Here is a 27,161-nt window from a genome sequence, read left to right on the forward strand (position 1 = left end):
AGGCTGAGACAGGCGGATCACTTGAGGACAAGAGCTGAATACCAGCCTCAAGACCAGCCTGGGCAATATGGGAAACCCTGTCTCTACCAAAAATACAAAAAAAAATACCTGGGTGTGGTGGCATGTGCCTGTGGTCCTAGCTACTCAGGGGGCTGAGGTGGGAGGAATGCTTGAACCCAGGAGTCAGAGGTTGCAGTGAGCTGAGATCATGCCACTGCACTCCAGCCTGGTGACAGAGTGAGACCCCATTATAATAATAATAAGGCTAATTTATATCCTGTTGAGTCTGTCATAGCACCATTCTTTTCCTTTATAGCATTTAATCTCAAATCGTAATTACATATTTATGTGATTATTTGATTATCTTATCACTCCTCTTAGACTGTACACTCTATGCAAGCAGAAACTGTATCTGTTTGGCTTACTGAAGTATCCTGTGCTTTGCTGAGGCCTGGCTCACTTATAGTCTGTGCTTAATAAGTATTTATTAATCAACCTACATAAATTACAGGTGTCATTTTATACACAAGCACCTAAAACACGTAATCAGCTTAGCTAATGTCCCAATCTTTTTTTTTTTTTTTTTTTTTTTTTTTGAGATAAGCTCTGTTGCCCAGGCTGGAGTACAGTGGTGCAATCACAGCCCACTGCAGCCTTGACCTATACTGGGCTCAAGAGATCCTCCCACCCCAGTCTCCTCTCCTGAGTAGCTGGGACTACAGGTTTGTGCCACCATGCCTAGCTAATTTTTGTATTTTTTGTAGAGAAGGAGTTTTGCCATGTTGCCCAGACTGGTCTCAAACTCCTGGGCTCAAGTGATCCACTTGCCTCGGCCTCCCAAAGTCCTGGGATTACAGGTATGAGCCACTGCTCTCAGCCCTACAGTTTGTTTTAAGTTAGGTTGAGGATCTGTCTCACTTCATAACTAGGGCCGTGACCCTCACCTCTGGCCCCAGTGCTTTATATTAGGATGAAATTACTGAAAAGAATTCACAGAAAAATCAAATTATCAAATGAGTCTTATTTGCATTTCAAATAAAGAGAATTCTACAGTATGGGTCTTGACACTGGCCCTTTGGAATGTGCCTGAGGGGACAGAAGTGTGCAGCAAGTCTGTGGAGGTGCCTCTCAGGATGCAGTGCTCTGGAAGGTGTGGGGCTGGGTCTGGGGCTAGTCTCATGGTGAGTGGCCCTTAAGGCACAGTGGAGGCTGACACTAAGTGAGGGCTTGCCACTCTTTCAGTGCCAAGTCTTATTGCCTAACCTGTATAGCTACAACTACAAACTGATACATACCAATGCTCTATGAATAGCCATCATTAAATTTGCTTGCCAGAAATGATACCGGAGAAGCCCTTTTGAACCCTCCCTTCCTCAGTATGAGTTGTTCATGAGTGGTGAGGACTTCCTAACGTCTGGAGCTCAGCCACTCACCCAGTGTGACACTGCCCAGGGAAAAGTGCCATCTTCAGATACGCTCAGCAAGTGCTGGGATTCATCAGCCTATTGGGCCTTAGCTTGAAGTTACTTTCTCAGAAAACTTATTCTCTTGGCCCCAGCCTGTACCGATGATGTCCCCAAAAGTAAGCTTACAGGTTTTTTTGTTTGTTTTAAAGGAAAGAGACTTCTAATTTACACATATCCGTTTAGTTTGATTACAGACCTGAATATGCAAGGTGTGAACAGGTTGTTCTATGTCCTTGGGCACAACTACTTAAGGTGATTAAAAATTAAGGTATAATTTACATACAATTAAAAACACAGATCTTAAGTATTCAATTTGATGAGTTTTGACAGTTGTACCACCATGTAACCCAAGCACCAAACAAGATACAGAACATTTCCATCACTCTAGAATGTAGCCTTGTGCCCCTTTCTGTTCGATTCCCTCCACCTCAGCCACCACCGCCACTGTCGCCTTCTGACTAGTGTCACTATAAATAAATAAGCCTGGCTTATTCTTGAATTTCAAAAAAATGGAATTCTGCAGTATGGGTCTTTTGTGTGTGGGCCTGCCATCTTTCACTCTACATAATGTTTTTAAGATTCATACAGGCTAGGCGAGGTGGCTCATTGTAATCCCAGCAATTTAGAAGACTGAGGCAGGAGGATCACTTGAGGCCAGCAGGTTGAGACCAGCCTGGGCAACATAGTGAGACTCCCATCTCTACAAAAAATTAATAAAATTTTTAAAAAGAAAAAAATTCATTAATAGTTAATTCCTTTTTACTGTTTTACTGTATTCCATTGTGTGACATCATAATTTATGATGTTCTGTGAACATTTGTTTCTAGCGTGGGGCCATTATGAATAAGGCTGCTGTGAACATTTGTATAATTTTTTTTGTGGATTTCTGTTTTTATTTTCTTAGATAAATATCTATAAGTGGAGTTGCTGTGATTGGGTTGATATATGTTTAACTATAAGAAACTGTCAATTTTCCAAAGTGGTTGTACTGTTTTACACTCCCACCAAGAATGTATGAGAGTTCCATTTGCTGCATATCCTCTCCAAACTTAAGGATTGTCTTTTTTTTTTGAGATGGAGTTTCACTCTGTGGCCCAGGCTGGAGTGCAATGGCGCGATCTCGGCTCCCTGCAACCTCCGCCTCCTGGGTTCAAGCAATTCTCCTGCCTCAGCCTCCTAAGTAGCTGGGATTACAGGCATGCACCACCACACCAGGCTATTTTTGTATTTTCAGTAGAGATGGGGTTTCACCATGTTGGCCAGGATGGTCTTGAACTCCTGACCTCAGGTGATCCACTGGTCTCGGCTTCCCACAGTGCTGGGATTACAGGCGTGAGCCACTGCGCCCGGACATTTTTTTTTTTTTGAGATGGAGTCTCGCTCTGTTGCCCAGGCTGGAGTGCAGTGGCACTATTTCGGCTCACTGCAAGCTCCACCTCCTGGGTTTACACCATTCTCCTGCCTCAGCCTCCCAAGTAGCTGGGACTACAGGTGCCCACCACTATACCTGGCTAATTTTTTTGTATTTTTAGTAGAGATGGGGTTTCACCATGTGTTAGCCAATATGGTCTCAATCTCCTGACCTTATCATCTGCCCGCCTCGGCCTTCCAAAGTGCTGGGATTACAGGCATGAGCCACCATGCCCGGCGACAATTTTTTTAATTGGGTGGTTCATCTTTTTATTGTTGATTTGTAGGAGTTCTGCAGACAAGTCCTTTGTTACATATATATTCAGCTCATATTTTTTCCCAAACTGTGGCTTGCATTTTCATTTTTTTAATGATGTATTTTAATGAGCAGAAATTACTTTAAATTTTGAAATCCAGTTTTCATGAGTTAGTGCTTTTTGTGTCCTGTCCTAGAAATCCTTACCCCATGATTTCAAAAAGTACTCTCTGATGTATTTTTCTAGAAATTTTATGGTTCTGGCTTCTACATTTGGGTCTTTGATCTGTCTTGAATTAATTTTTTTTTTTTTTTTTTGAGACAGAGTCTCGCTCCGCCGCCCAGGCTGGAGTGTGCAGTGGCGCAATCTTGGCTCACTGCAAGCTCCGCCTCCCGGGTTCATGCCATTCTCCTGCCTCAGCCTCTCCGAGTAGCTGGGACTACAGGCGCCCGCCACCACGCCCGGCTAATTTTTTGTATTTTTAGTAGAGACAGGGTTTCACCGTGGTCTCCATCTCCTGACCTGGTGATCCACCCGCCTCGGCCTCCCAAAGTGCTGGGATTACAAGCCTGAGCCACCGCGCCCGGCCTTCAATTAATTTTTGCATATAATAGTGAGACAGAGGGGTTAAGGTTAATTGTTTGCCATATGGCTATCCAATTGTTCTAACATCATTTCTTAAGAAGAATTTTTTTTCCCCATTAATTTAATGCTTTGGCTGAAAAACAATTTACTGCATTTGTGTGACTTGCAGGGTAAAGATAGTATTACAAGACTATAACTTTGTCTATAGAAATCTCTAATGGCTCTTTTTAAAAGCCCGGCACTGAGAAATAAAAAGCATATTTTGTAATTTAAAAAAGTATGGTCAGGCCAGGTGCAATAGCTCACGCCTGTAATCCCAGCACTTTGGGAGGTCGAGGCAGGCATATCTCACAAGATTAGGAGTTCAAGACCAGCCTGGCCAATGTGGTGAAACCTCATCTCTACAAAAAATACAAAAATAAGCTGCACGTGGTGGCACGCATCTGTAATCCCAGCTACTCGGGAGGCAGGAGAATTGCTTGAACCCCGGAGGCGGAGGTTGCAGTGAGCTGAGATTGCACCACTGCACTCCAGCCTGGGCGACAGAGCAAGACTCCGTCTCCAAAAAAAAAAAAAAAAAATCACAGGGAAAACTATAACAGGCACTTTTTTTTTTTTTTTTAAAGACAGAGTTTCACTCTGTTGCCCAGCCTGGAGTGCAGTGGCACGATCTCGGCTCACTGCAACCTCCGCCTCCCGGGTTCAAGTGATTCTCCTGCCTCAGCCTTCTGAGTAGCTGGGACTACAGGCATCTGCCACCGTGCCCAGCTAATTTTTTGTGTTTTTAGTAGAGACAGAGTATCACGATGTTGGCCAGGCTGGTCTCAAACTCCTGACCTCAAGTGATCCGCCCGCCTCGGCCTCCCAAAGTGCTGGGATTACAGGTGTGAGCCACCGCACCCAACCTATTACAGGTACATTTTTTTTTTTTTTTTTTTTTTGAGACAGAGTCTCGCTCTGTCACCCAGGCTGGAGTGCAGTGGAGCAATCTTGGCTCACTGCAAGCTCTGCCTCCCGGGTTCACGCCATTCTCCTGCCTCAGCCTCTCCGAGTAGCTGGGACTACAGACGCCCGCCACCACGCCCGGCTAATTTTTTGTATTTTTAGTAGAGACAGGGTTTCACCATGGTCTCGATCTCCTGACCTCGTGATCCGCCCGCCTCGGCCTCCCAAAGTGCTGGGATTACAAGCGTGAGTCACTGCGCCCGGCCTACAGGTACATTTTTTAAAAGCTTGGATGGAACCACCCAGGCTCCATTCATCTATACATTTTTGAAGAGCTCGCTGCTGCTAATAGGATCAGGGAGACACAATGCCAGAACAAGTAATGACACTTGAAAAAACCTGTAGGTAGGCCAGGCACGGTGACTCACGCCTGTGTTCTCAGCACTTTGCGGGGCTGAGACGAGTGGATAACTTGAGGCCAGGAGTTCAAGACCAGCCTGGCTAACTTGGCAAAACCCTGTCTCTACTGAAAGTACAAAAATTAGCTGGGCGTGGTGGCACATGCCTGTAATCTCAGCTACTTGGGAGGCTGAGGCGGGGGAATTCCTTGAACCTGGGAGGCGAAGGTTGCAGTGAGCTGATATCATGCCACTGCACTCCAGCCTATGCAACAAAGTGGGATTCTGTCTAAAAAAAGAAAAGAAAAAACTGGCAGGCGATCGAAAGTATTCTTGAAGATATACTGAGAGGTATTTAGGATGAATAATGGATACCATGGCAGGGAAAACAACTATTCAACTCCTATATTTCTCTTTCATCAGAGACCCAGCTGGAAGGACCAAGTGCAGGGAAGATAGAATACCCAGTGCCCAGTGGGTTTGTTTCTTCTGATCAATTTGAATTACATCCCATGGGTCTCAGAAAAGTAGCAGCTTTCCATGATATACTTCATAAACTACTGTCAATAAGCGTTGAGGCATTGTGGAGTAGAGGCAGGTGCCAGATGATAGGAGATACACAACGTCTGTGATGTTTGAGCCTGATGCTGGTGATTCCTCAGAACTATGCAAGAACATCTCATCAAACAAATGATCCCTGAGCACCTAGAAAGAGAACTGGAGAACACTGCAAGGTGTGTGGATTTATAAAGGACATCATCATCTAACATTTATTAAGGCCTAACTCTGTGTCAGGTGCCTATACACATCTGGTTGTTGGCCTTGTGGATATATGGTCAGTTCTGACTGTGTGTGCACTTGGCAACAATTTGGTTTTTTTAGTATGCTTGCTGGATTATTAGTAACCTTGAGGGGAGTGCCAAATATAAATATCATTTATTTAGATCTGAGCTGTGGGGGCTTTTTGTAGTCTCTCATCCCATTGGGCAAAAAGAGAAATGAGAGCTAGTATAGTTCTGTGAAATTGTAATTACTGTACTTGAAATCACTAATCCAAAAAACGATGGCAGCCTCAGTTTCCACATCTGTAAAATGAAGATAATAATAATGGCACCTGCCTCTGGAAGTTATAATTGTTAAATCAGATGATGCCTGTAAAGCATGGGGCAGGTAATGTTTACTCAAAAAGAGATGTTGTTATGCTGATCTCATTTTCAGCTGACACAAAGCTGGTAGGGACAGTGAGTAAATATCCAAAATTATCTCATCTGGTAAACAGTCACCCAAATTAAACTAAATGAAATTTATTAGAGTGAAAATTTAAAGTACTGAACTCGGGGTCAAAAAACTATAATTTATACTCCCAAGTTCATAGCAGCATTATGGACATAGTAAAATGTAGAAGCAACCCGAGCATTCACTGACAGATAAATGGATAAGCAAAATGTGGTATCTACACACGATGGAGTATTATTCAGCCTTTATAAAAGGAAGGAAAATCTGATACATGCTACAACATGGATGAACCTTGAGGACATTACACTGAGTGAAATCAGCCAGACATAGAAGCACAAATACTGTATGATTCCACTTATGTGAGGTACCTAGGGTAGTCAGATTCAGAGACAGAAAGTAGAATGGTGGTTGCCAGGGGCTGGGCAGATGGGTAATGGGGAGTTACGTCATCTCTTCCAGGAAGTCTTTCCTGCCTGTACACTGCCTCTAGCCCCTGTAGTTAATGGTGCTCTTCTCTGCACCAGAGGCAAGTTTCTGTTGCTCTACCATATGACAGATTTGCTCAAGTGCCTGTCTGATCTGTGGAGTTCTTTGAGGGTACAGGTAACATCTGATTCATCTTTTCAGTGTCAAAATCTGCAAGAAATTGTGTTTTATCCTCAAGTCACCTCCTGGTGGTAATTCCAGACAGAAAGGGGCAGGGGTGACAGTTCCTGCCAGTTGAGATTGCCTCCTTTAAAGAACATTTCCAGACATTCTACCAAACTATACCTGCTATATTTATGTCATTTGACACACCTCTTTACAAGGAATGCTAGGAAATACAGGTTTTTTTCCTTTTTTGTTTTGTTTTGTTTTTGAGACAGAGTTTTGCTCTTGTTGCCCAGGCTAGAGTGCAAAGGCGCGATCTCGGCTCACCACAATCTCACCTCCCAGGTTCAAGCGATTCTCCTTCCTCAGCCTCCCAAGTAGCTGGAATTACAGGCATGCGCCACCATGTCCGGCTAATTTTGTATTTTTAGTAGAGATGGGGTTTCACCATGTTGGTCAGGCTGGTCTGGAACTCCCAACCTCAGGTGATCCGCCCACCTCGGCCTCCCAAAGTGCTAGGATTACAGGCATGAGCCACCGTGCCTGGCCAGGAAATACAGGTTTTAACTCTGCACTTTAAAACTCCAACGTTATAAAGACTGTTGGCAGGAAAGAAGGATTCTTAGGCACCTTCTGCTGGGGGTCTGACCACTATACAAGCTGCCTAGTGAGCGAGTGACCTCTAAAGTTATCCACTGACTCCAAAATTCCCAGAATCTGATTTCTCACACACAGTGAGGTGGGTGATTTTTTTTTTACTATAATCCTGGCTAGTGGCCGGGCGCAGTGTCTCACTCCTATAATCCCAGCACTTTGGGAGGCCGAGGCGGGCAGATCATGTGAGGTCAGGAGTTCAATGCTAGCCTGGCCAACATGGTGAAACCCCATCTCTACTAAAAAATACAAAAATTAGCCAGGCACAGTGGCACACACCTATGATCCCAGCTACTCAGGTGGTTGAGGCAGGAGAATCACTTGAACCCAGGAGGTAGAGGTTGTAGTGAGCTCAGATGGTGCCACTGTGCTCCAGACTGGGCAACAGAGCAAGACTCCATCTAAAAAAAAAAAAAAAAATCCTGGCTACCTTCATGACAATACTGTGTCGCTTGGAGTTCCTGGGCCTTATAACAGAGCGTAGGACAGGGGTCAGCAAATCTTTTCTGTAAAGGGCCAAATTGTAAATTTTTTTTTTTTTTTTTTTTTTTTTTTGAGACAGAGTCTGACTCTGTCACCCAGGCTGGAGTGCAGTGGTGCCATCTCGGCTCACTGCAAGCTCTGCCTCCCAGGTTCACACCATTCTTCTGCCTCAGCCTCCTGAGTAGCTGGGACTACAGGTGCCGGCCACCACGCTCGGCTAATTTTTTTGTACTTTTAGTAGAGATGGGGTCTCACCGTGTTAGCCAGGATGTTCTGGATCTCCTGACCTCGTGATCCACCCGCCGTGGCCTCCCAAAGTGCTGGGATTACAGGCGTGAGCCACCGCGCCTGGCTACTTTTTTTTTTTTTTTTTTTTTTTTAAGACAGAGTCACTCTGTTGCCCAGGCTGGAGTGCAGTGACATGATCTCTGTTCACTGCAACCTCCGCCTCCCAGGTTCCAGTGATTCTTCTGCCTCTGCCTCCTGAGTAGCTAGGATTACAGGTGAACACCCCGAAGCCTGGCTAATTTGTGTATTTTTAGTAGAGACAGTATTTCACATGTTGGTCTCGAACTCCTAGCCTCAAGCAATCTGCCTGCCTCAACCTCTCAAAATGCTGAGATTATAGGTGTGAGCTACCGCACCGGCCTCCAAATTTTAAATATTTTAAGCTGTGTGGGCCGTATGGCTTCTGTTGTACCTACTCTGCTATTGGTGGTACAAAAGCAACCATAAATAAAGGAGTAGGTAAACAAATGGGTATGACTGTGTTCTGTCATACCCATAAAGCTATTTACAAAAACAGTTATCAGATTGGATTTCTCCCACCCCTGTGATAGGCAGTGGGTTGTGGCCTCTAGTTTGGCAGAAGCTGGGGCTCTACAGACTAGATACACAGAAGGTAAGATGATGTTCGGGCAGTCTGGGAAAAAACAATTCACAAATCTCAGCCTCCACACCAAAGTCTCAACAGTCGGGCTTTTTGGGTTCCATGTTTCTCTTAAGGACACTGCAGTTTCTCAGTCACTTAGAACTTCAGGGTCTTTTTTTTTTTTTTTTTTTTAGTGGGGTCAGTCACATTTATTGAAGTATAATTTACAGAACAGTGAAGTTTATCCTTTTTCTGTATATTCTGTGCTATCAGTTTTGACAAATGCTGTCACGTAATTGCCACCCTAGACAAGATACAGAAGTTTCATCACCCCGCAAAAATTCCCCTGTGCCCCTTTGTTGTCTACACTTAGCCCTAGTTCCAACCTTTGACAACCACTGATCTACTCTTTGTCCCTATAGTTTTGCTTTTCCATTATGGCATTTAAATGGGATCACACAGTATGGTGTCTTTGAGTAGGGCACCTTTCAGTTAGCAGAATGCATTTGAGATTTGTTCATTGTGGCATACATCCATAGTATGTTCTTTCTATTGCTGAGTAGTATCCATTGGCGTTGATATACTACTGTTTATCTGTTCACCAATTGAAGGATATTTATGTTGATTACAAGATGTGGCAATTATGAATAAAGCTGCTGTAGACATTCACATAGAGGTTTTGTGTGAATATAAGTTTTCATTTCTCTTGATAAGTACTAAACCTAGAAGTAGGATTGCTAGGTTGTGTGATAGGTATCTATTTAGCTTTATAAGATGGCAAACTTTTCCAAAGTGGCTGTATTATTTTACATTTTCACCAATAATGAATAGTTGCTTCCTACCCTTGCCAGTATTTGATATCAGGTTTCCTGAATTTCAGACATTGTAATGTGTATTTAATAAGTTTTAATTTCTATTTCTTTTCTTTTTTTTTTTTTTTGAGACAGAGTCTCACTCTGTCACCCAGGCTGAAGTGGAGTGCAGTGGCACAATCTCGGCTCACTACAACCTCTGCCTCCTGGGTTCAAGTGATTCTCCTGCCTCAGCCTCCTGAGTAGCTGGGATTACAGGCGTGCACCACCACGCCTGGCTGATTTTTTTTTTTTTTCTAGTAGGAACGGGGTTTCACCATGTTGGCCAGGCTGGTCTCGAACTCCTGATCTCGGATGACCCGCCTGCCTCGGCCTCCCAAAGTGCTGGGATTACAGGCATGAGCCACTGAACCCAGCCTTAATTTGTTTTTTTGTTTGTTTTTTTGTTTTGTTTTTGTTTTTTTGAGACGGAGTCTTGCTCTGTCACCCAGGCTGGAGTGCAGTGGCACAATCTCAGTTCACTGCAACCTCTACCTCCCGACTTCAAGCAGTTCTCCTGCCTCACCCTTTCAAGCAGCTGGGTTTACAGGCGCCCACCACCATGCCTGGCTAATTTTTGTATTTTTAGTAGAGACAGGGTTTCACCATGTTGGCCAGGCTGGTGTCAAACTCCTGACCTCAGGTGAGCCACCACGCCCGGCCTTAATTTGTATTTCTAATTAATGCTGTCTAATGACTACTGATATGGTAAGTTATAGTAGTTGATTTTATTTTTTTAATTTAATTTAGTTTTTTTTTCGAGACGGAGTCTCACTCTGTTGCCCAGGCTGGAGTGCAGTGGCGTGATCTCAGCTCACTGCAACCTGTGTTTCCTGGGTTCAAGCAGTTCTCCTGCCTCAGCCTCCCAAGTAGCTGAGACTACAGGCGCATGCTGCCATGACCGGCTAATTTTTTTGTATTTTAGTAGAGATGGGGTTTTACCTTGTTGCCCAGGCTGGTCGCGAACTCCTGAGCTCAGGCAATCTGCCCACCTTGGCCTCCCAAAGTGCTGGGATTATAGGCGTGAGCCACCACGCCTGGCCTAGTTTTTATTTTTTTGAGGCAGGGTCATGCTGTTGTTGCCCAGGCTGAAGTGTAGTGGTGCAAACATGGCTCACTGCAACCTCCACCTCCCAGGCTCAAATGTTCCTCTCACCTCAGCCTCCTGAGTAGCCACAGGTGTGTGCCACTGCACTTGGCTTTTTTTGCAGGGTTTCACCATGTTCACCAGGGTGGTCTTGAACTCCTGGCCTCAAGCAATCCACCTGCCTTGGCCTCCCAAAATGCTGGGATTACAGATAAGCCACTGCACCTGGCCTTTTTTTTTCTTTTTCAGTTAAACATTTTGCTATCCAGGCTGGGCGCGGTGGCTTGCTCTTGTTATCCCAGCACTTTGGGAGGCTGAGGCTGGTGGATCGCTTGAGGCCAGGAGTTTGAGACCAGCCTGGCCAACATGGCAAAACCCCTTCTCTACAAAATGTACAAAAATTAGCCAGGCGTGGGGTACACATCTGTGGTCCCAGCTACTCGGGTGGCTGAGGCATGAGAATCACCTGAACCCAGGAGGCAGAGGTTGCAGTAAGCCGAGATCGCGCCACTGCATTCCAGTCTGGGTGACAGAGTGAGACTCTGTCTCAAATCAAACTAACAAACAAAAAAACCCCACATTCTCCTATCCAATAGTAGTTGATTTTAGAATGTTGAGCCAGCCTTGCATTCCTGGGATTAAACCCCTCTTGGTCATGGTGTATTTTTTTTTAAATTTTTATTTATTTTTGTTTTGTTTTGTTTTTTAGAGACGAAGTCTTGCTCTGTCGCCCAGGCTGGAGTGCCAGTGGCACGATCTCAGCTCACTGCAGCCTCTGACTCTCTGGTTCCAGCGATTCTGCTGCCTCAGCCTCCTGGGTAGCTGGGACTACAGGTGCCTGCCATCTCGCCTGGCTAACTTTTTGTATTTTTAGTAGAGACAGGGTTTCACTATGTCAGCCAGGATGGTCTCGATCTCCTAACCTCATGATCCGCCCGCCTCAGCCTCCCAAAGTGCTGGGATTACAGGCATGAGCCACCGCGCCTGGCCACATTGCTATATTTAATTTGCTAATATTTTGTTGAGGATTTTTGTGCCTAAGTTTATGAGAGGTATTGGTCTATAGTTCAGTTATTTATTTATTTTTTTGGCTCTCCCACCACCTGATAATCCCAAATCCTAGTGATAACTGTCTGCTCCATTTCATTCACTCCATTAGACCCTCCTTATGTCTTACTTGATATCCTAACTGGTTCTCTGTGTCTAATGTCTCCTAAACTCTATCCTACCTACGTCTTTCTGCCAAATTAAAGAAAAAAAGTTCAGGCCGGGCACAGTGGCTCACGCCTGTAATCCCAACACTTTGGGAGGCCGAGGTGGGCAGATCACCAGAGGTCAGGAGTTCAAGACCAGCCTGGCCAATATGGGGAAACCCTGTCTCTACTAAAAATGCAAAAATTAGCTGGGCATGGTGGTGCACACCTGTAATCCCAGCTGCTCAGGAAGCTGAGGCAGGAGAATTGCTTGAACCTGGGAAGCAGAGGTTGCAATGAGCCAAGATCATTCCACTGCATTCCAGCCTGGGTGACAGCAAGACTCCATCTCAAAGAAAAAAGAAAAAGAAAAATAAAAAGAAAAAAATTCAATGGTTCTTATTGCTTACCTACATTAGTCAAGGTCTAGGCAGGAAACAGTCAGTGTACTCAAAGGGTTAATTAAAAACTCTTTAATGAAGGGATTATTCACAATTGTGTGAGTAGTAAAGGAAATATACAAGGGATGGTGGAGCACCCAGGGACTGGCAAGGTAGTGTCCCCACCCTAGGTGCAATGACAGAGTGGGGATGTGTCACTGGAACCCAGCAAAAGCTATGGTCATGGGAGAGAGGGGTCCTCCAAAGGAGCTGTGACCTTGGTTAGGGAACACAGCTCTGCCAGAACCACATCCTGGCAGGGAGAGAAGGCAGAAAATAAACACCTTGGCCTTTCTTCTTGCTCGCTGATCTCTTCCTGGTTCTCTCCCTTGGCTGGACTCAGATGGAAGCCAGAGGACCTGGAGCCCAGGGCTTTAGAGACTGACCTTCTGACTCCAGAGACAAAAAGCAGGGCAGAGAGGATCAGGTAGGGAAGGAGGAGCAGACCAAGAGTACCGAGCACACCCACCTGTCAAAGTCCAAACTCCTGAGATTAACACTTTATGTATGCCACCAGTTCTGGCTCCTACTCACCTTGCTGACTTGTCACCCCTGAAATTAGGACTTTTCATCTTTTTATGTCCCACAGCTCCCTCGTTAGCTCTTCAGAAAAGGTGAGACATATGACCAGATTAGTATTCGTTTTGAACAGTGGATCAGAGGCAAACAGTCACCCCCAGAGCAGACAGTGGAAGGAACTTCCCTGGCTCACACTCATGAGGAAGGATGGAAGAAGAGTTGCTCCACACATGCACATGTTACAAAATGACTGTTTTTCTTTCTTGTTTTTATAGAGGCTCAGAGAAGTGAAGTAACCTGCTCAAGGTTTCATGCTGGTTGTAGCAGGTCATGCACACAGCCAGGCATAGAACCCTGGGAGAGTTACCTCGCCTCTTGGAGCATATTTTCTCATCTGTACAACAGGGTTGCATGGACCTAGGGACAGACTAAACACTGGCTGCCCTATTATACTCACTTCATATTAGCTCAGAATTATGACCCTCATTTCTACCCAACTTTTGAAGAAGAGACATTTAAGTCAGTCACAGATAGTTAATAGATATCTTTCTTTCAGAAAAAGATTCCCTATGTACTGACTCATATCTAATTGGCCAGGCCCAATTATAGGTATTTTACAAATATTAACTCAATCCTTAAATTCCCTGTGAGGTACATAAAATTTCTCCATTTTACAGATGAGGAAATGGAGATACAGAGTGACTAAGGGACTTACCCGAGGTCACCCAGCTGGTAAGTGACAGAGCCAGTATTTGAACCCAGGCAAGGCCTTGTCAAATTGTATATAGCCTGTCCTGCCAAGGCACACTTCATTCCTGACCAGCATGTGGTGATGGGAAATGCATGTGGCCTTGGCAGGACTGAGTTTGTGGAGATCTTTGGAGGCATGTGAAGGATATGTGCAAGGATGTTAAAGACAAAGAGTGGGGACATTTTAGGGGTGAGAAAGGGTAGCCACTGAAATAAACAAGGAAAACCAGCTCTGCCTGCTTGGGCAGGAAATACCTAGTCAGCAAGGCTGCCTGCCTTCATGCCATCTGGCTTCCTCGGGGGCCAGCCAATACCCCTTTATGGGTGTTGACGAAGCTTCCCTTTGAGTCAGTGGCAATAAAACAGGTTATTAAAAATTTTTCGGCCAGGCGCAGTGGCTCACGCCTATAATCCCAGCACTTTGGGAGACCGAGGTAGGCAGATCACGAGGTCAGGAGATCCAAACCATCCTGGCTAACATGGTGAAACCCCGTCTTTACTGAAAATACAAAAAATTAGCCAGGCGTGTTGGTGGGTGCCTGTAGTCCCAGCTACTCGGGAGGCTGAGGCAGGAGAATGGCGTGAATCCGGGAGGCAGAGCTTGCAGTGAGCCAAGATCGCGCCACTGCACTCCAGCCTGGGCGACGGAGCAAGACTCTGTCTCAAAAAAAAAAAAAAAAAAATTCTAGTCCATTCTGTTGTTTTAAGTTACCGATACTTACATATATTTTTCACTTCATATTGGCTCAAAATTATCATCCTCATATTCCTACACAGCTTTTGAAGAGGAGACATGTAATTCGGTCATAGATATGTAATAGATCATTTAAAAAAAAAAAAAAAAAGAAAAAGATTCCCAGCCGGGCACGGTGGCTCACGCCTGTAATCCTAGCACTTTGGGAGGCCGAGGTGGGCAGATCACAAGGTCAAGAGATTGGGACCATCCTGGCCAACATGGTGAAACCCTGTCTCTACTAAAAATACAAAAAATTAGCCAGGCATGGTGGCGGGCTCCTGTAATCACAGCTACTTGGAAGGCTGAGGCAGGAGAATCGCTTGAACCTGGGAGGTGGAGGTTTCAGTGAGCCAAGATCGTGCCATTGCACCACTCCAGCCTGGGCAAAAAGAGCGAAACTCCGTCTCAAAAAAAAAAAAAAGATTCCCTATGTAGTGGGTACATATATTCCCTATATATACCCAAATACAACTACAGTGAGAAGAAACACGGTGTGAGACTGGAGGAGGTGTGCCCTGGGCATGAATTTACAGAATACTTGGACTGTGTCTCACTCCCTTAGCCCTGTAACAGTTGGTAATTAATGACCAACAAAATTTGGCTGGGCACAGTGGCTCATGCCTGTAATCTTAGCACTTTGGGAGGCCGAGGCAGGAGGATCACCTGAGGTCAGGAGTTCGAGACCAGCCTGGCCAACATAGTGAAACCCTGTCTCTACTAAAAATACAAAAATTAGCCAGGTATGGTGGCGCATGCCTGTAATCCCAGCTACTCGGGAGACTGAGACAGGAGAATCGCTTGAACCCAGGAGGCTGAGGTTGCAGTGGGCCAAGATCATGCCACGGCACTCCAGCCTGGGTGACAGAGATGAGACTCCGTCTCAAAAAAAAAAAAAAAAAAAAAAAAAAAAACTTAAGTAGAATCTCACTACTTACCTAATGCTGCATACTTGACACTGTCAAGCTCCTATAATAGCCATAACCTGTAAATAACCAAGACACCTGTAAAAGCAGACAGTGACCAGAATAGCTGAAGGGAGTCCAGGACATGAAAATTGTAGAAGATAACTGTGTGCTTGACCTGTTTTCTAAGAAAACTAGTAGAGAAGCCTGTAGGGGCAGAATTAGCAAGGAAAAAAGAGAGAGATGGTAGCCAGGCTCAGTGGCTCATGCCTGTAATCCCAGCACTTTGGGAGGTCAAGGCGGGTGGATCACCTGAGGTCAGGAGTTTGAGACCAGCCTGGCCAACATGGTGAAACCCTGTCTCTACTAAAAATAAAAAAATTATCTGGGTATGGTGGCGTGTGCCTGTAACCCCAGCTACTTGGGAGGCTGAGGCAGGGAGAGTCGCTTGAACTGGAGCGGCAAAGGTTGCAGTGAGCCGAGATTGCATCATTACACTCCAGCCTAGGCGACAGAGTGAGAATCCGTCTCAAAAAAAAAAAAAAGAGAGATGGACAAAGTAGAAAAGGAAAGCAAGGTGACTGAGTGGCCACAGACACTGTTTACCATCAGAAAGAAAGAAAGATGGTTAAAATAAAGCAGAACCCCAGTGAGAGTACAGGAGGCAAGCCAAGCTTCACAGTCACAGAGAATGGAGACAGGAGGCACGAAATTGGCAGGGATCTGGAGTTAGAGGCAGCCCAAGTCGTGTAATTTAGTGGTTCACAAAGGAACAGGTATACTTCAGATAGAATTGAGCAGTACAAGATGTTATACCGGTTAATGCTGACAAACCATCCCCTACTGTAGACATTTTCGTAGTCCAGTATACTTGCGTCTACATTAGGAGCAAAAGAGATGCTGGGCTTGAAAATGAAATTAAGAAAACAGGGCCGGGCGCGGTGGCTCACGCTTGTAATCCCAGCACTTTGGGAGGCCGAGGCGGGCGGATCACGAGGTCAGGAGATCGAGACCACGGTGAAACCCCGTCTCTACTAAAAATACAAAAAATTAGCCGGGCGTGGTGGCGGGCGCCTGTAGTCCCAGCTACTCGGAGAGGCTGAGGCAGGAGAATGGCGTGAACCCGGGAGGCGGAGCTTGCAGTGAGCCGAGATCGCGCCACTGCACTCCAGCCTGGGCGACAAAGCGAGACTCCGTCTCAAAAAAAAAAAAAGAAAACAATTTCGCCAGCTGTGGTGTCTCATGCCTATAATCCCAGTGCTTTGGGTGGCCGAGGTGGGAGGATCACTTGAAGCCAGGAATTTAAGACCAGCCTGGGCAACATAGTAAGATGCTGTCTCTATATTAAAATTAAAAAAAAAAAACTTTTTTATTAAAAAGCCAGGCTCAGTGGCTCACACTTATAATCCCACCACCTTGGGAGGCTGAGCTGAGAGGATCGCTTGAGGCCAGGAGTTTGAGGCTAGAGTTTGAGACCAGCCTAGGTAACACAGCGAGACCTCATCTCTACAAAAAATAAAAAATTAGGCCAGGCTCAGTGGCTCATGCCTGTAGTCCCAGGACTTCCGGAGGCCCAGGCGAGCGGATCACCTGAGGTCAGGAGTTTGAGACCAGCCTGGCAAACATGGTGAAACCCTGTCTCTACTAAAAATACAAAAAAATTAGCCAGGTGTGATGGCGTGTGCCTGTAATCCCAGCTAGTCAGGAGGCTGAGGCAGGAGAATCGCCTCAGCCTCAGAGCTCAGGAGGTGGAAGTTGCAGTGCGCCAATATCGCACCACTGCATTCCAGCCTGGGTGATAGAGCAAGACTCTGGCATACTTTTTTTTTTTTTTTTTTTTTTTTGAGACAAAGTATGTCCTAAATACCACTGGATTGTGGGGGTTTGTTTTTTGGAGTTTTTTTTTTTTTTTTTTTTGAGACAGGGTCTTGCTCTTATCACCCAGGCTGGAATGCAATGGCATGATCATAACCCACTATAGCCTGAAACTCCTGGGCACAAGTAATCCTCCCACCTCAGCCTCCCAAAGTGCTGGAATTACAGGCATGAGGCATTGCACCCAGCGACCACTGAATTGTTCACTTTAAAATGGTTAATTTTGGCTGGGTACAGAGTTTCAGTATGGAATGATGAAGTCCTGGAGGTGGATGTTGGTGATGGTTGCACAATACGAATGTATTAGTGCACTGAACTGTACACCTAGAAATGGTTTAAAATGGTAAATTCTGTAATGTACATTTTTCCACTTCCCAAAAAAGATTCTAGCGAGGCACCATGGCTCATGCCTGTAATCCCAGCAATTTGGGAGGCCAAGGCAGGAGGATTGCTTGAGCCCAGGAGTTTGAGACCAGCCTGGGCAACATGATAGAACCCTGTCTCTACAAAAAATACAAAAAATTAGCCAGGTATGATTAGCAGGGCGTGATGACATGCACCTATAGTCCCAGCCACTTACTTGAACCCAGGAGGCGGAGGTTGCAGTGAGTCGAGATCGCACCACTGGACTCTAGCCTGGGTGATAGAGTGAGACTCTGTGTCAAAAAAAAAAAAAGCCAGATGTGGTGGCTAATTTGAAATAAGGATCTTTGTCTGAGTTATAAGTGGTCCTGGGCCAAATATGCAGATGCAGTGCTACTCCCTGGATTTGGCTAGATCAGAGAGCTTGTGCTGGTGTCCCATTAGTAGGACCAGAGGTACATATATCTGTCACTTTGTGTTTGAAATGCAAGCTTTTTATTTAAAAAGTGAGGAAGGATTCCTTTTAGAACGACATTTTCCTTTTTTTTGTTTTTGTTTTTGAGACGGAGTCTCAATCTGTCGCCCAGGCTGGAGTGCAGTGGCACGATCTCGGCTCACTGCAAGCTCTGCCTCCTGGGGTTCACGCCATTCTCTTGCCTCAGCCTCCCGAGTAGCTGGGACTACAGGTGCCCGCCATCACGCCTGGATAATTTTGTTTTTGTATTTTTAGTAGAGACGGGGTTTCACCATGTTAGCCAGGATGGTCTCGATCTCCTGACCTTGTGATTCGTCCTCCTCGGCCTCCCAAAGAGCTGAGATTACAGGCATGAGCCACCATGCCCGGCCTTTTTTTTTTTTTTTTTTTAATTATTCCCATTTATCCCTTTCTCTACTCTGGTTTCCCTATCCCCTGTAAACGTATTTAGTATGCATCCTTTTGTTTGTATAAGTTCCTATGAAACATTTTTGTTTGTATGTGTGTGTTTTTGTTTTGTTTTGTTTTGTTTTGTTTGAGACAGAGTCTTCTTGCTCTGTCACCCAAGCTGGAGTGCAGTGGCATTAGCTCACTGCAACCTCTGCTTCCCGGGTTCAAACAATTCTCCTGCCTCAGCCTCCTGAGTAGCTGGGACTACAGGCGTGCACAATCACACCCAGCTAATTTTTTTATTTTTTAGTATAGACGGGGTTTTGCCATGTTGATCAGGCTGGTTGTGAACTCCTGACCTCAGGTGATCCGCCCACCTCTGCCTCCCAAAGTGCTGGAATTACAGGCGTGAGCCACTGCACTCAGCCTGTGTGTGTATTTTTAGTTTATATAAATAATGTATTAGAGCTCGCTATGTTTTCTTTTTTTTTTTTTTACCAAGTTCATTCATGTGACTGTATTCATCTAGTATTGTTTCTAACTTGCAGAGAACCCCAGTGGGTACATCCCCCACACTTTAGCTGCCCACTTCTGATCCCCAGATTGTCTCCAACTCTGCACCTCAGACATGATGTGGCAAATATCTTTGTATCCCTTATCAATGGATCCCTATGAGAATTTCTTTGGGAACACACATACACACACACAAGTAGAATTTGTGATCCCAGCACTCTGGGAGGCCGAGGCGGGCGGATCACGAGGTCAGGAGATCGAGACCACGGTGAAACCCTGTCTCTACTAAAAATACAAAAAAAAAAAATTAGCCGGGCGTGGTGGCGGGCGCCTGTAGTCCCAAGCTACTCGGAGAGGCTGAGGCAGGAGAATGGCGTGAACCCGGGAGGCGGAGCTTGCAGTGAGCCGAGATCGCGCCACTGCACTCCAGCCTGGGTGACAGAGCGAGACTGCGTCTCAAAAAAAAAAAAAAAAAAAAAAAAGTAGAATTTGTGAGTCATAAAATGCATAGTTTTAATTATAAATAAGGCCCGATTACTTCTTATTCAGAACAGCTGTACGATTCTGTATCACTATCAGCAGCACGTGAGGATAGAACCTCCAGTATGTTTTCAGAGGGTAACTTTGGTGTTTCATGGACGAATGTGGCCATGAGAAGCTGGTGACACCAGTGAGTAGGCGCATCCAGAAAACACTTTACTGAGCCCAGTGAGTTCATTAATTTATTCATTCACTAATCAGTGGAGGGCCTGCTATGTTTGTGGTCCTGAGGACACAAAAGAGGAGTAAGTTTAGTTCCTATTGCAAGTATATAGAAGGTCCAGAGGGAGGAGCTCCTAGGGGGGTACAGTATGAAAAGATTTACAGAGGAGGGAAGATGCAGGGTAGAGAGGAGTTCCAGGAGTTGGTCATCTCAAAGAAAGCAGAAGCTGTGCTATGCAGAGGGACCTGCCGCAGAGTCTTATTTTTTTTTTTTTTTTTTTTTTGTCTAGGCACAGTGTGACTTGCTCCTGTAATCCTAGCACTTTGGGAGGCCAGGGTGGGCAGATCACTTGAGGCCAGGAGTTCGCGACCAGCCTGGGTGACATAGTGAAACCCTGTCTCTACAAAAAAATGCAAAAATTAGCCAGGCACAGTGGTGTGCACCTGTAATCCCAGCTACTCGGAAGGCTGAGGTGGGAGGATCCCTTGAGCCTGTGAGGTTGAGTCTGTAGTGAGCCATGATCAAGCCATTGCACTTCAGCCTGGGCAACAGAGCAAGAATCTGTCTCAAAATAAAAATTGTGATAGTGACCAAGATCAGGAGTAGTTAGCTTTTTAAAGGTAATTGGTAGTCCAGGCACAGTGGCTCACACCTGTGATCCCAGCACTTTGGGAGGCTAAGGCAGACGGATCACCTGAGGTCAGGAGTTTAAGACAAGCCTGGCCAACATGGTGAAACCCCATCTCTACTAAAAAATAAAAAAATGGCCGGGCACGGTGGCTCACGCCTGTAATCCCAGCACTTTGGGAGGCCGAGGCGGGTGGATCACGAGGTCAGGAGATCAAGACCACGGTGAAACCCCGTGTCTACTAAAAATACAAAAAAAATTAGCCGGGCACGGTGGCGGGCGCCTGTAGTCCCAGCTACTTGGGAGGCTGAGGCAGGAGAATGGCGTGAACCCAGGAGGCGGAGCTTGCAGTGAGCCAAGATCGCGCCACTGCACTCCAGCCTGGGCGACAGAGCGAGACTCCATCTCAAAAAATAATAATAATAATAAAATAAAAATAAATAAAAAATAAAAAAATAAAAAAATTAGCTGGGCATGATGACACGTACCTGCAGTCCCAGTTACTTGGGAGGCTAAGGCATGAGAATCGTTTGGACCCAGGAGGCGGAGGTTGCAGTGAGCTGAGATTGTGCCACTGCACTCCAGCCTGGATGACAGAGTGAGACTCCATCTCAAAAAAGAATCAATAAATGTAATCGGTAAAGGGACCGTATGGTGTTTATAAAATTATTGGTAAAATGATGTTACTGAAGGTAATGCATAGAAGTTAAAATAGTTGTGTTAGAGATTTTTCCCTCTTAATGACAGATTTGTGCTTTTAATCATAGTACAGAGGGTGAGAAGGTTCAGGAAAGTGTACATATGACAAACAGGACATTTTGTTATGGCTCCAAATGTAGATAATTTTTCATATTCGTTAAACATAGTTCAGAGGTTCTCAGCTGGTGGCTGCACACTAGGATCACCTGAGGGGCTTTAAAAGTGAATGATAAAAGTGAATGATGAGGCCAGGTGTGGTGGCTCACGCCTGAAATCCTAGCACTTTGGGCAGCCGAGGCGGGCGGATCACTTGAAGTCGGGAGTTCAAGACCAATGCCACTCCACTCCAGCCTGGGTGACAGAGCAAGACTCTGTCTCAAAAAAAAAAAAAAAAAGTGAATAATGGTCACCTCACATCCATCAGAACGGCTAACCAACAAAAAACGCCAGAAAATAACTAGGGTTGATGAGGACGTGGAGAAATCAGAAGCCTTGCACACTGTTGGAGGGAATGTAAAATGGTAACAGCCACTGTGGAAAACAGTATGGTGGTTCCTCAGAAAATTAAAAATCTAATTACCATGACCCGGCAATTCCACTTCTGGGTATATGCCCCAAACAAATGAAAGCAGCGTCTAGAAGAGATATTTGTACACTATGTTCATATCAGTATTATTCACAGTAGCTAAAACATGGAAGCAACCCAGGTGTCCATTGATAGAGGAATGGATCAGCCATACAATGGCATATTACTCAACCTTGAAAAGGAAGGAAGTCCTGACATATGCTACAAGGTTTGTAAGGGTGAACCTTGAAGACATTATGCTAACTGAAATAAGCCAGTCACAAAAGCCCAAATAATGCATGATTTCACTTAGATGAGGTATCTAAAGTAGTCAAATTCATAGAGACAAAGCAGAATGATGGTTGCCAGGGGCTGGGGCGGGGGTAGTGGGAATGGGAAGTTATTATTTAATGGGAATAATGGGTATTGTTTAATGAGTTTTTAGTTTTGCAAGGTGAAAAGAGTTCCAGAAGTAACCATCACCAGGGTGGTGGTGATGGTTACACAACAATGTAAATGTATGTATTTATTTATTTACTTATTTATTTTATTTTATTTGAGACAGAGTCTTGCTCTGTCGCCCAGGCTGGAGTGCAGTGGCTTGATCTCGGCTCACTGCGACCTCTGCCTCCCGGTTTCCAGCAATTCTCCTGTCTCCACCTCCCGAGTAGCTGGAATTACAGGCACACACCACCACGCCCGGCTAATTTTTGTATTTTTAGTAGAGATGGGGTTTCACGATGTTGGTCAGGCTGGTCTCAAACTCCTCACCTCAGGTGATCCACCCACCTTGGCTTCCCAAAGTGCTGGGATTACAGGCATGAGCCATCATGCCCAGCTGTAAATGTATTTAATACCACTGATGTATATACTTAAAAATAGTTAAGATGATCTGGGCATGGTGGCTCACGCCTGTAATCCCAGCAGTTTGGGAGGCCAAGGTGAGTAGGTCGCTTGAGCTCAGGAGTTCGAGACCAGCCTGGCCAACATGGCGAAGCCTCATCACTACCAAAAATACAAAAATTAGCCAGGGGTGATGGCACACACTTGTAATCCCAGCTACTCATGTGGCTGAGGCAGGAGAATCGCTCGAAACCAGGAGGGGGAGGTTGCAGTAAGCCAAGATTGCGCTGCTGCACTCCAGCCTGGGCGACAGAGTGAGACTCTGTCTTTAAAAAAAAAAACAAAAAGTAGGCCGGGCACAGTGGCTCACGCCTGTAATCCCAGCACTTTGGGAGGCCGAGGCAGGCGGATCACAAGGTCAGGAGATCAAGACCATCCTGGCTAACACGGTGAAACCCCGTCTCTACTAAAAATACAAAAAAAAAAATTAGCTGGGCGTGGTGGGGGGGCGTCTGTAGTCCCAGCTACTTGGGAGGCTGAGGCAGGAGAATGGCGTGAACCTGGGAGGCAGAGCTTGCAGTGAGCCGAGACTGTGCCACTGCACTCCAGCCTGGGCGACAGAGCGAGACTCTGTCTCAAAAAAAAAAAAAAGTAAATTTTATGTATATTGTACCACAATTTTAAAAATTACATTGAAGTTTAAAAAGAGAAAAAGAAAATGACGGTGATGTGGCCCACATCACTCTTGTCTATTTCAGTGTGTCTAGGGTTACCAGTGATGCTAATACGGAGTGGGGAACTGCTGGTTTAGCTGAGGGAAATGTTGGATGGGGAACCCTGATATTCTGAGCACACCTACATCTCATCTTGGTTTTCCCACATGACATTGATCCCAAGCAAAGGACTTTGGTTTGGTTTTGTTCTCTATTGTATAACCCTTGTGATCAGAAGAAAAACTCTACAAGACATAATCATGTCTCAGAAAATTTGGCAAAGTTCAAAAATTGAAAAGAATAAAAATCATTCATAATCCCATCAACCTCAGCAATCAATAAATTCAGGAGTATTCTAGTCCCTCTACAGCATTGAATAGTCCTTCTACAGCATTGAATAGAGATATTTTTATAGATACATTACAGATATCCTTATATATATACTCATACCTATTATACTTATTTTGTGTGCTTTTTTAAAAAAAAACCCATACTTCTGATAGTGTATGTTTTCCCCTTTAGTGACAATGTGGTGAATGTCTTTCAGGTTATTGAGGGCCTTCTACTTCATGGTTTTCAATAGCTCCACAGCATTCTCTTTTTTTTTTTTTTTTTTTTTGAGACGGAGTCTCGCTCTGTTGCCCAGGCTGGAGTGCAGTGGCGCAATGTCGGCTCACTGCAAGCTCCGCCTCCTGGGTTCACCCCATTCTCCTGCCTCAGCCTCTCCAAGTAGCTGGGACTACAGGCGCCTGCCACCACGCCCGGCTAATTTTTTTGTATTTTTAGTAGAGACGGGGTTTCACCGTGGTCTCGATTTCCTGACCTCGTGATCCGCCCGCCTCGGCCTCCCAAAATGCTGGGATTACAAGCGTGAGCTACCGCGCCCGGCCGCCCACAGCATTCTTTATCTAACCCATTACTTGTATTGGACATCTAGATTGTCTCCCAGTTTTTCACTATGATAGCCAGTGCTATAGTAAATATCTGTATACAAAAAAACCTTTTTTCTTTTTTTGAGACAGTCTCACTCTATAGCCCAGGCTAGAGTGTAGTGGCACTGCCATAGCTCACCGCAGTCTTGACTCCTGGGCTCAAGCGATCCTCCTACCTCAGCCTCCCAAATAGCTGGGACTATAGGCATGTGCTACCATGCCAGGCTAATTTTTTTTTTTTTTTTTAGTAAAGATGGGTGTCTCACTACGTTGCTTGTGCTGATCTTGAATTATTGATCTCAAGCAATCCTCCTGCTTTGGCCCCCCAAAGTGCTGAGATTGCAGACATGAGCCACCACACCTAGCCCAGTAAAATCTTTTTTCTTTTCTTTTTTTCTTTTTTCTTTTTTTTTGAGATGGAGTCTAGCTTTGTCATCCAGGCTGGAGTGCACTGGCGCGATCTCAGCTCACTGCAAGCTCCGCCTCCCGAGTTCACGCCATTCTCCTGCCTCAGCCTCCCGAGTAGCTGGGACTACAGGTGCCCACCACCACGACTGGCTAATTTTTTGTAGTTTTTAGTAGAGACGGGGTTTCACCGTGTTAGTGAGGATGGTCTCTATCTCCTGACCTCGTGATCCGCCCACCTCGGCCTCCCAAAGTGCTGGGATTACAGGTGTGAGCCACCGCACCCGGCCTAATAAAATCTTTTTAAGCATACTTTTTCTTTTAGCCAGTTTGATAAAAAAAGTTTTTTGGTATTTTTTTTTCTAGTGAGCATTTTCCTATGTTTGCTACCATAAAAATTTTAATTATACTTAATCTGTATAGCAGTTAGTTCTTTCACTTTCCTCTTGAACTGGTTTTTGTTTTCCATTCTTTTTCTTTTTTTTTGAGATGGAGTCTCATTCTGTCACACACGCTGGAGTGCAGTGGCACAATCTCGGATCACTGCAACTTTCACCTCCCAGGTTCAAGTGATTCTTCTGCCTCAGCCCCTCGAGTAGCTGGGAATACAGGCTTGCACCACCACACCCGGCTAATTTTTTATATTTTTGGTAGAGACAGGGTTTCACCACGTTGGCCAGGCTGGTCTCGAACTCCTGACCTCAAGAGATCCGCCCACCTCAGCCTCCCAAAGTGCTGAGATTACAGGCATGAGCCTCCCTCCCTCCCTCCCTTCCTTCCGTGCTCGAGTCTCACTCTTGTCGCCCAGGCTGGAGTACAGTGGTGTGATCTTGGCTCACTGCAATCTCTGCCTCCTGGGTTCAAATGATTCTCCTTCCTCAGCTTCCTGAATAGCTGGGATTACAGGCCTCTGCCACCACACCTGGCTAGTTTTTTTTTTTTTTTGTATTTGTAGTAGAGATGGGGTTTGGCCATGTTGACCCGGCTGGTTTTGAACTCCTTACCACAGGTGATCTGCCTGCCTTGGCCTCCCAAAGTGCTGGGATTACAGGTGTGAGCCACTGTGCCTGGCCTCCACTCTTCTTTTTCTTTGTCATATATAGAATCATGAACTTTTATAGCAAGAAGGAACCTTAAAGATCAATCACTCCCCTTATTATACATTTAAGGCTCTGAAGGTTGAATCTTTTAACCAGGGTTACACAGAAAGTTAAGTAGCAGAACAGAGATTTAAACTCAACTTTATTCATTTTCTGTTTTTCCTCCTATCCTTCAGTCTCCATGGAAGAAGAAGATTCTGCAGTTTTTCATCTTGGAACAGTATTTCTTTTTTCTTTTGAGACAAGGTCTTGCACTGTTGCCCAGGCTGGAGTGCAGTAGCACAATCATAGCTCACTACAGTTGTGAACTCCTAGGTTCATGTGATCGTTTCACCTCAGCGTCCCAGGTAGCTAGGACTACAACAAGCGCATGCCACCACATCCAGCTATTTTTTAATATATTTTTTTTAATAGAGATGACATCTCGCCATGTTGCCCAGGCTACTCTCAAACTCCTGGTCTCAAGTGATCTTCCCATCTCGGCCTCCTGAAATGCTGGGGTTACAGGCGTGCATGAGCCACCATGCCTGGCCTTGAGCCATATTTCATTTGTGCTTTTCTTTTTTTTTTTTTTTTTTTTTTTTTGAGACGGAGTCTTGCTCTGTTGCCCAGGCTGGAGTGCAGTGGCGCAATCTCGGCTCACTGCAAGCTCCGCCTCCTGGGTTCACGCCATTCTCCTGCCTCAGCCTCTCTGAGTAGCTGGGACTACAGGCGCCCGCCACCACGCCTGGCTAATTTTTTGTATTTTTAGTAGAGACGGGGTTTCACCGTGGTCTCGATCTCCTGACCTCGTGATCCGCCTGCCTCGGCCTCCCAAAGTGCTGGGATTACAAGTGTGAGCCACCGCGCCCGGCCCTCATTTGTGCTTTTCTGGCAGAGAACTTGTTACTTCTGTATTTGAAAGTAGCCTTTGCACCACTGCACTCCAGCCTGGGTGACAGAGCGAGAGACTCCATCTCAAAAAAAAAGAAAGTAGCCTCAGCTGAGTGTCCTCTCCAGTAATAACCAGTGTAATGCTTGCTATTCTAGGAGCCATGTCTGACCAGGACATTTGGAAGATCATATCCATGCCGGAGGCTCTTGTGAGGAGATGAGTTGGTAAAGAGAGAGGCCGGGATGAAGATGCTGCCAGGAGTGGGCGTGTTTGGGACTGGCAGCTCCGCCCGAGTTCTGGTCCCGCTGCTGAGGGCAGAAGGGTTCACTGTTGAGGCCCTGTGGGGGAAGACTGAGGAGGAGGCAAAGCAGCTTGCTGAGGAGATGAACATCGCCTTCTACACCAGCCGGACTGATGACATCTTGCTGCATCAAGATGTGGATCTGGTGTGCATCAGCATCCCCCCTCCACTCACCCGGCAGATATCCGTGAAGGCTCTAGGTACGCCCGGCAGGCCACAGCAGGGGCAGATCATGTCTCCCTCTGGGCAGTCCTCTGAGGGTCACTCCTCTCCTCTGAGCTCTCCTTCCTGGGCTTGCATCTGCAGGGAGGAGAACTCTGGGACATCACTTGTCCCTGAAGCAGTGCTTGGGGAAGGCATGAAAAAAGACATAGCCTAACCTACCTCCCATCTATAAATCCCTGAACA

General features: G+C 45.6%; 1 protein-coding gene across 3 annotated transcripts in view; it reads left to right on the forward strand.

The window, feature by feature from the left end:
• The window catches only part of GFOD2 (Gfo/Idh/MocA-like oxidoreductase domain containing 2), a 55,177-nt gene that overhangs the window by 16,696 nt on the left and 11,320 nt on the right, over positions 1-27,161 (forward strand). For 2 of the 3 annotated variants that reach the window (XM_055298607.2, XM_063611783.1), the window contains exon 2: positions 26,608-26,953. In XM_055298607.2, coding sequence (XP_055154582.1) covers positions 26,695-26,953 — 259 coding nt within the window. In that variant the 5' untranslated portion in view covers positions 26,608-26,694. Of the gene's footprint in view, positions 1-5,576; positions 5,796-26,607; positions 26,954-27,161 lie in introns of those variants that run through there. The other variant, XM_063611784.1, reaches the window with a different exon arrangement.

Source organism: Symphalangus syndactylus, chromosome 11 (genome assembly GCF_028878055.3).
Source record: "Symphalangus syndactylus isolate Jambi chromosome 11, NHGRI_mSymSyn1-v2.1_pri, whole genome shotgun sequence".
Taxonomy (NCBI): Eukaryota; Metazoa; Chordata; class Mammalia; order Primates; family Hylobatidae; genus Symphalangus; species Symphalangus syndactylus.